Source organism: Myotis myotis, unplaced genomic scaffold (assembly GCF_014108235.1).
Source record: "Myotis myotis isolate mMyoMyo1 unplaced genomic scaffold, mMyoMyo1.p scaffold_m19_p_50, whole genome shotgun sequence".
NCBI lineage: Eukaryota > Metazoa > Chordata > Mammalia > Chiroptera > Vespertilionidae > Myotis > Myotis myotis.
The window spans coordinates 953,681-963,680 of NW_023416358.1; the positions used below are offsets into that span (position 1 = coordinate 953,681).

A 10,000-nucleotide genomic window follows, 5' to 3' on the forward strand; every position below is an offset into this window, starting at 1 on the left:
CAACCGGCGTGGCTCAGGGGTTGAGCGTCGACCGAGGAACCAGGAGGTCAGGGTGCGATTCCCGGTCAAGGGTTGTGGGCTCGACCCCCCGTGGGGGCGTGCAGGAGGCGGCCGGCCCGTGGCTCTCTCTCCTCATGGATGTTTCTCTCTCTCTCTCTCCCTTTCTCTCCAAAATCGACAAAAACATATTTTTAAAAGATCTTTTCAATCGAGATGTATCTATCTATCATGTATCTATCATCTATTATCTATCATCTATCTATCTATCTATCTATCTATCTATCTATCTATCTATCATCTATCATCCGTCATCCATCTATCCATCTACCTATCCGCTATCTATCTATCTATTTATCTATCTATATCTATCTATCACCTATCTATCTATCATCTATCATCCGTCATCCATCTATCCATCTACCTATCGCTATCTATCTATCTATCTATCTATCTATCTATCTATCTATCTATCTATCTATCTATCATCTATCATCTATCTATCCGTCATCCATCTATCCATTTACCCATCTGTTATCTATCTATCTATCTATCTATCTATCTATCTATCTATCTATCTTCTATCTATCTATCTATCTATCTATCTATCTATCATCTATCTATCTATCTATCTATCTATCTTCTATCTATCTATCTATCTATCTATCTATCATCTATCTATCTATCTATCATCTATCTATCCGTCATCCATCTATCCATCTACCTATCCGCTATCTATCTATCTATCTATCTATCTATCTATCTATCTATCTATCTATTTATCTATCTATATCTATCTATCTATCATCTATCATCCGTCATCCATCTATCCATCTACCTATCCGCTATCTATCTATCTATCTATCTATCTATCTATCTATCTATCCATCCATCTATCTATCCATCTACCTGTCATCTATCTATTTATCATCTATCTTTCTATCTATCTATCATCTATCTATCTATCTATCTATCTATCTATCTATCTATCTATCTATCATCTACCATCTGTCATCTATCTATCCATCTACCTATCCGCTATCTATCTATCTATCTATCTATCTATCTATCTATCCATCTACCTATCCGCTATCTATCTATCCATCCATCTATCTATCCATCTACCTGTCATCTATCTATTTATCATCCATCCTTCTAGCTATCTATCAATGTACCTTCTTCTCTCTCTCAAAATCAGTTAAACACCCAACCGCTGAGCCACACCAGCCCGACGCCTTTAATTATTTATTGTTTCTTCATCCTCACGTGAGGGTCCTTTTTTCTCATTGAAATTTTTTTTCGTGACGAGAGAGTGGAAGCTAGAGAGCTACCCCAGGATCTCACTCGTTTCTGGGGTTTAATGACCAGCGTAGACTGATGAGCAAAAAATGGAGCCAGAGAAAAAAAATACTGTAGAATATAATAGAAGTCACCCTGCGATTTGCAGATTTTTAATGCCGCCTACAAATTTTTGTGATATTGTGCCGTGTTCGTACAGTCTGGGTCATGTGATTACATTTAAAATCCTTTTCCCTTGAAACGTTTATGTTTATGGCAAGCACCATTATTATATTTAAAATAGTGTTTTTTTTTTTTCTGGAATAATTGGTGTTTATTGCACGGAACATTATTATATGTAAAATCGTTTTTCTTAAAAAAAAAAAATAGAGGCAGAGAAAAAAGCATTTTAGAACAAAATAGGAGTCATCCTGTGATTTGCAGATTTTTAATGTCTCCGAAAGCTTTTGCGATATTGTGCTAGGTCGGTACAGTTTTGGTAAGATTATTATATTTAAAACCCTTTTTCCTTGAGATATTAATGTTTATTGCATGGAATATTATTATATTTAAAATCTTTTTTTCTTGAAATATTAATGCTTAGTGAATATGACATTACTATATTTAAAATAGCTTTTCTTGAAATATCAATGTTTATTGCATATAATAATATTATATTCAAAATCATTTTTCTTGAAATATCAATGCTCATTGCATATGACATTACTATATTTAAAATAGCTTCTCTTGAGATATTAATGTTTATTGCATATAATATTATTATATTTAAAATCGTTTTTCTTGAGATATTAATGTTTATTGCATATGACATTACTATATTTAAAATAATTTTTCTTGAAATATTAGTTTATTGCACGTATATAATATTTAAAATAGTTTTTCTTGAAATATTCATTTTTATTGCATATAATATTATTGTATTTAAAATAGCTTTTCTTGAGATATTAATGTTTATTGCATGTATATTATATTTAAAATAGTTTTTCTTAAAATATTAATGTTTGTTGCATATAATATTATTATATTTAAAGTCGTTTTTCTTGAAATATCAATGCTTATTGCATATGACATTACTATATTTAAAATAGCTTTTCTTGAAATATTAGTTAATTGCATGTATATAATGTTTAAAATAGTTTTTCTTAAATATTCATTTCCATTGCATGTAATATTATTGTATTTAAAATAGCTTTTCTTGAGATATTGATGCTCATTGCACATAATATTATATTTAAAATAATTTTTCTTGAGATATTAATGTTTATTGCATGCATATTATATTCAAATAGTTTTTCTTAAAATATTAATGTTTATTGCATATAATATTATATTTAAAATCGGTTTTCTTAAAACAATAGAGCCAGAGGAAAAAAATTAGAATATAATAGAAGTAATCCTGTTATTTGCAGATTTTTAATATCTCCTACAACTTTTGTGATATTATGCTATGTTAGTACAGTTTTGGTAATACTATTATATTTAAAATCTTTTTCTTGAAATATTAATGTTTATTGCATGTATATAATATTTAAAATAGTTTTTCTTAAATATTCATTTCCATTGCATGTAATATTATTGTATTTAAAATAGCTTCTCTTGAGATATTAATGCTCATTGCATATGACATTACTATATTTAAAATAGCTTTTCTTGAGATATCAATGTTTATTGCATATAATAATATTATATTCAAAATCATTTTCTTGAAATATCAATGCTCATTGCATATGACATTACTATATTTAAAATAGCTCCTCTTGAGATATTAACGTTTATTGCATGTAACATTACTATATTTAAAATAATGTTTCTTGAAATATTAGTTTATTGCACGTATATAATATTTAAAATAGTTTTTCTTGAAATATTCATTTTTATTGCATATAATATTATTGTATTTAAAATAGCTTTTCTTGAGATATTAATGTTTATTGCATGGAATATTATTATATTTAAAATCTTTTTTTCTTGAAATATTAATGCTCATTGCATATGACGTTACTATATTTAAAATAGCTCCTCTTGAGATATTAATGCTCATTGCGTGTAACATTATTAGAAAAAGGAAATGCGAAAAACATAGCAAGAGAGGAAGGGAGGCTGAGAGAGAGAGAGACAGAGACACATCGATTGGCTCCTCCCACACGCATCCCGACCCGGAATCGAACTCACAGCCCAGGCCTGTGCCCTTGGCCGGGATTCGAACCCGGGACCCTTCAGTCCGCAGGCCGACGCTCTACCCACTGAGCAACCCCTCCCACTGGGACTCACTGGGCGGATCCGGTCTCGAACCCCTGGGTCCAGGTAGCACTCACCTCTGTACACGCCGTTCCACCCGCCCAGCTGGCCCAGCGCCTCGTCTCCGGCCTCCAGATGCCCCCCGTGGTCGGAGGTGAAGTAGGTGAGGGTGGTGTTTGTCAGACCGTTTTCTTCCAGGGCCTCCAGGATTTTGCCTTCAGGACACAAGGAACCATGATCAGGACACAGCCAATCAGACGGCATCGATTGGGGGTGGGGGGCGGCCAGTGTGGCTCAGTGGTTGAGCCTCCACCTAGGAACCAGGAGGTCACGGGTTCGATTCCCGGTCAAGGGCACAGGCCCGGGTTGCGGGCTCCATCCCCAGTGGGGGGCGTGCAGGAGGCGGCCGGTCCGTGATTCCCTCTCATCACGGCTGTTTCTCTCTCTCTCTCTCTCTCTCTTCCTTCCTCTCTGAAATCCAAAAAAATATATTATTTTTTAAAAAAGAAAGAGCCCTAAAATAAAATAAAATAAAATAAAATAAAATAAAATAAAGAAAAAGAAAGAACCCTGGCTGGTGTGGCTCAGTGGATAGAGCGTCGGCCTGCGGACTGAAGGGTCCCAGGTTTGATTCCGGCCAAGGGCATGGACCTTGGTGGCGGGCACATCCCCAGTGGGGGGCGTGCAGGAGGCAGCTGATCGATGTTTCTCTCTCATCGTGTTTCTAACTCTCTCTCCCTCTCCCTTCCTCTCTGTAAAAATATCAATAAAATACATTAAAAATAAACAGATAAAAGCAAAAAACAAACCAACGCTTCTAATAAAAAACAAAAAACACCCCAACAAAGAAACGCGGTGGCTTCTCACCTCGAAAGGCTTTTGATCTTAAGCGATCCGTGTCCCGTATGGCAATCATTTCCACGTCCGCGATTTTTGAAAAAAAATAATTTTCATTGATTTCAGAGAGGAAGAGAGAGAGAAACATCCATGAGGAGAGAGAATCACGGACCGGCCGCCTCCTGCACGCCCCCGACTGGGGATGGAGCCCGCAACCCAGGCCTGTGCCCTTGACCGGGTCAACGCTCAAACCACTGAGCCACACCGGCCGGGCTGTCACCATTCCTCAATGCTGAGGCCAACAGTGGGGAAGGCCGGGTCGAGCCTCGACTCACCCACAAGCCAGTCCATCTCCTCGACGTTGTCGCCGTATAAGCCATGCCTGCTCTTCCCAAGAAACTCTCTCCTGGTGACCAGGGGGATGTGTACGTGGAGCAAAGACACAAAGAGTAGGAACGGCTGGTGTTTATTTCTGGAGAAAAAAAGGAAAAAAAGAGAGAGAGAGAGAAAAAAAATACCCTTCGAATCCAACGGCCTCTGTTTCGATGCTCATGGACCCATGACTTCCAAGGAGAGACTTGAGGGGTGGGAACCACCCCTGGCTGGTGTGGCTCAGTGGATAGAGCGTCGGCCTCTGGACAGAAGGGCCCCGGGTTCGATTCCCGGTCGAGGGCACAGGCCTGAAATCAATAAAATTGAAAAAAAAAACCCACCCCAAAACAGCAACAAAACAATGGATCACTTCTCGGCCTTTTGGCTAAGATCAAGGGTAGCATCTGTTCTTATCGGTTTAATATCTAACACGTCCTCTGTCCGAGGATAACATGGAAAAATATCCTCTGGTGAGGATTAACCAGAATAACAAAATAAAAATCTATACGAATAAAAGGGTAATATGCTAATTAGGCCAGACAGACCGGACGTCTTCCGGCCGCCCTTATGGACAAAGCCACAGTGGCAGGGGCCAAGGCAGAGGAAGTTGGGGGTGATCAGGCCGGCAGGGGAGGGCGGTTATGGGCGATCAGACCGGCAGGGAGGGCGGTTAGGGGCGATCAGGCCGGCAGGGGAGGGCGGTTAGGGGCGATCAGGCCGGCAGGGGAGGGCGGTTAGGGGCGATCAGGCCGGCAGGGAGGGCGGTTGGGGGCGATCAGGCCGGCAGGGAGGGCGGTTAGGGGCGATCAGGCCGGCAGGGAGGGCGGTTGGGGGCGATCAGGCCGGCAGGGGAGAGCGGTTAGGGGCGATCAGGCCGGCAGGGGAGGGCGGTTAGGGGCGATCAGGCCGGCAGGGAGGGCGGTTGGGGGCGATCAGGCCGGCAGGGGAGAGCGGTTAGGGACGATCAGGCCGGCAGGGGAGGGCGGTTGGGGGCGATCAGGCCGGCAGGGGAGGGCGGTTAGGGGCGATCAGGCCGGCAGGCGGGGGCTGTTAGGAGCGATCAGGCCGGCAGGGGAGGGCGGTTAGGGGCGATCAGGCCGGCAGGGGAGGGCGGTTAGGGGCGATCAGGCCGGCAGGGGAGGGCGGTTAGGGGCGATCAGGCCGGCAGGGGAGGGCGGTTAGGGGCGATCAGGCCGGCAGGCAGGGGAGCGCTTAGGAGCTATCAGTCCCGGATTGCGAGAGGGATGTCCACCTGTCGGTTTAGGCCTGATCCCTAAACCAGCAGTCAGACATCCCCCAGTGGGTCCCGGATTGGAGAGGGTGCAGGCTGGGCTGAGGGACACCCCCTCCTGCCCCAGTGTCTGAATTTCGTGCACCGGGCCTCTAGGAATAATAATTAAAAAGAACCAAGCTGGAGGTGGGGATACCTCTCAATGTAGGACACGGCTTCCCTCAGCAGGCGGCCGGCGGTTCTCTCCAGAACCATGGGCTGCTCGACGACATCGCCGTTTCGCATCAGCAGGCAGTTCCAGCGCCTCACGAACCCGAAGCTGGCGTACCAGGACCCGAAGAACAGGACCAGGAGGCCGGCCGCCCCCAGGACCGCCCCCCGGGGCACGGACAGGAGCCCCCAGGCCTGGCCGGCCGCCAGCGTCAGGACGCCCAGGGCCAGCCACTGGGTGTGACGCCACAGCCGGGCCCTCAGGGCGGCGTCCACCTCGGGGGGCCGGCCTGGGTGGCAGTCATTGACCAGCGTGAAGGGCATCCCGTAGAAGTATTCGAACCCGTGGCGCAGAGGGTGGTGGCAGTGGTCGCGGCGGGACTGGCAGCTGACGCCCTGGTGCCATTTTCCTGGAGAGGGAAGCCGACCAGGGAGACCGATCCGCTCAACGCCGGGCAGGAAGGATGTAGGCGCCCCTGTGTTCATCCCAGCGCTATGCTATTTACTTATGTATTTGGTATTTTTATTTAATTATTACTTTATATATGTTGTATTATTATTCTTGAGGCCCGGGGCATGAATTCGTGCTTGGGTGGGGGTTGTGAGAGGTGGCGGCTGCAGGAGCTCACTGACCACCAGGGGGCAGCTCCTGCGTTGAGCGTCTGCCTCCTGGTGGTCAGTGAGCGTCATAGCGACCGGTTGTTTGGTTGTTTCGGTCGTTTAGGCTTTTATATATATAGATTTTTTATATTCATTATGTTTTCCATTATAATCACACATCTATAAGTATATATATGTGTGTACATATATATATGTGCATATATATTTTACATTTATATATTTGTATATATATAAGTGCATATATATGTATACATATATATCAGTATATGTATATGTATATGTATACAGATATATGTGTGCGTGTGTGTGAGTATATATACATATGTGATATATATAGGTATATATATCACCCCTATCTATAGATAGATAGATAAATGATAGATAGATAGATAGATAGATGATTGATAGATAGATAGATGATAGATAGATAGATAGATAGATGATAGATAGATAGATAGATGATAGATAGATAAATAGATAGATGATAGATAGATAGATAGATAGATAGATAGATAGATGATAGATAGATAGATAGATAGATAGATAGATAGATAGATAGATAGATAGATGATAGATAGGTGGATAGATGGATGATAGATAGATAGATAGATAGATAGATAGATAGATAGATAGATAGATGATAGATAGATAGATAGATAGATAGATAGATAGATAGATGATAGATAGATGATAGATAGATAGGTAGATAGATGATAGATAGATAGATAGATAGATAGATGATAGATAGATAGATGATAGATAGATAGATAGATAGATAGATAGATAGATAGATAGATGATAGATAGATAGATAGATGATAGATAGATAGATAGATAGATAGATAGATAGATGATAGATAGATAGATAGATAGATAGATAGATGATAGATAGATAGATAGATAGATAGATAGATGATAGATAGATAGATGATAGATAGATAGATAGATAGATAGACGATAGATAGATGCACAATGAAAGAGGGGAGTCACACAGATCCAGTACCACATGCTGGCTCTGACCCCTGACTCCCTCCCATGTAGGAACACGGTTCTCGCCGTCACTGCTCTCAGGGCGACCTGTCACCACGACATGAGTGAGTACCTATGAGGCCGGTGGCGTAACCCTGCTGCTGCAGGATCCTCGCGAAGGTGGTTTCGTTCTCGGGGAGCCCCCCGGAGCCCCCGTTCCACTGTAGGGCCCGGTATCCGTCATTGGCTTCCATGCCTGGGGGGGGGGGTAGAGCAGAGAGGGGGTTGCGGTGTCTGTTGGGGGCAGTGGGGTATGCTGGGCTGGGGACTCATCTATTTATCCATCTATAATCTATCTATCTATCTATCTATCTATCTATCTATCTATCTATCTATCCATCTATCTATCTATCTATCTATCTATCTATCTATCAACATCTATGTGTCTATCCATTTATCATCTATCTATTCATTCATCTACTATATCTACCTATGTATGTACCTATCTACCCATCTATTATATGTCGATACATTCATCTATTATCTATCTATCTATCTATCTATCTATCTATCTATCTATCTACCATCTATGTATCTATCTACGTATCTATGTATGTACGTATCTAACCATTCATCTATCCATCCATCCATCCATCATCTGTCTATCCGTCCATCAACTATTTATCAATGAATCATGTATATGCCCATTCACCTATTGTCTATCTACTTATGTATGTATGTACGTATGTATGCATCTATCCATTCATCTATTTATCTTTCTATCCATCTATCACCTATCTATCCATCCATCAACTGTCTCTCCATACATCAACTATTTACAAATCTATCATCTATATGTCCATCCATCTATTATCTATCTACCTATGTATGTACGTATATATGTATCTATCCATTCATTTATCTATTCATCTATCATCTATCTATCCATTCATCTCGTGTATCTACCTATCTATGTATATATCTATCTATCCATCTATCACCTGTCTATCCATTCATCTATCTATACATCCATCATCTATCCATCTTTCATCATCTATGTGTCTATCATCTATTAATCCATCCACCATCCATTCATTCATCTTATCTACCTACCTACGTACCTACCTAAGTATGTATCAATCCATCTATCACATGTCTATCCATTTGTCTATCTATTTTCTATCTCTATCTATTATCTCTATCTATCTACCATCTATCATCTATCTATCTATCTATCTATCTATCTATCTATCTATCTATCTCTCTATCTATCTCTCTATCTATTTATCATCTATCTATCCATCCATCATCTATCCATCTTTCATCATTTATGTGTTTAACTATCATCTATATATTAATCCATCATCTATCTATTCATTCATCTTATCTACCTACCAACCTAAGTATGTATCTATCCATCTATCATGTCTATCTAGTTGTCTATCTTTTATATATCTATCTCTATCATCTATTATCTATCTATTATTTATATCTATCTATCTATCTATCTATCTATCTATCTATCTATCTATCCATTCATGTATTACATCTACCTACCTATGTATGTATCTACCCATTCATCTATCAATGCATCCATCATTTATCCATCTTTTATCATCTATGTGTCTATCTATCATCTATCTATTGATCCATCCATCATCTTTCTATTCATTCATCTTCTCTATCTACCTACCTAAGTATGTATCTATCCATCTATCATATGTCTATCCATTCTTCTGTCTATCTATCTATCTATCTATCTATCTATCTATCTATCTATCATCTATCTATCCATCTTTCATCATTTATGTGTTTAATTATCATCTATCTATTAATCCATCCATCATCTATCTATTCATTCATCTTATCTACCTACCAACCTAAGTATGTATCTATCCCTCTATCATGTCTATCCATTTGTCTATCTATCTATTATATATCTATTTCTATCTATCATCTATCTATTATCTATCTGTCATTTATATCTATCTATCTATCTATCTATCTATCTATCTATCTATCTATCTATCATCTATCTATCTTTATCATCTGTCTATCCATCCACCCATCATCTTTCTATCCATTCATCTTCTCTATCTACCTACCTAAGTATGTATCTATCCATCTATCATGTCTATCCATTTGTCTGTCTATCTATCTATCATCTATCTATTATCTATCTATTATCTATCTATCTATCTATCTATCTATCTATCTATCTATCTAT

General features: G+C 40.1%; 1 protein-coding gene and 1 pseudogene across 1 annotated transcript in view; one reads left to right on the forward strand and one right to left on the reverse strand.

Moving 5' to 3' along the window:
* LOC118657312 (arylsulfatase D-like) overlaps positions 1-10,000 on the reverse strand; it is a 19,702-nt gene that overhangs the window by 4,752 nt on the left and 4,950 nt on the right. Inside the window, exons 4-7 of the mRNA XM_036311156.1 lie at positions 7,907-8,029; positions 6,171-6,594; positions 4,707-4,843; positions 3,612-3,749 (exon numbers count right to left, since the gene is read on the reverse strand). Of these exons, the coding sequence (XP_036167049.1) occupies positions 3,612-3,749; positions 4,707-4,843; positions 6,171-6,594; positions 7,907-8,029 (822 nt within the window). The remainder of the gene's footprint in view (positions 1-3,611; positions 3,750-4,706; positions 4,844-6,170; positions 6,595-7,906; positions 8,030-10,000) is intronic.
* Positions 5,109-5,212, forward strand: LOC118657318 (annotated as a pseudogene).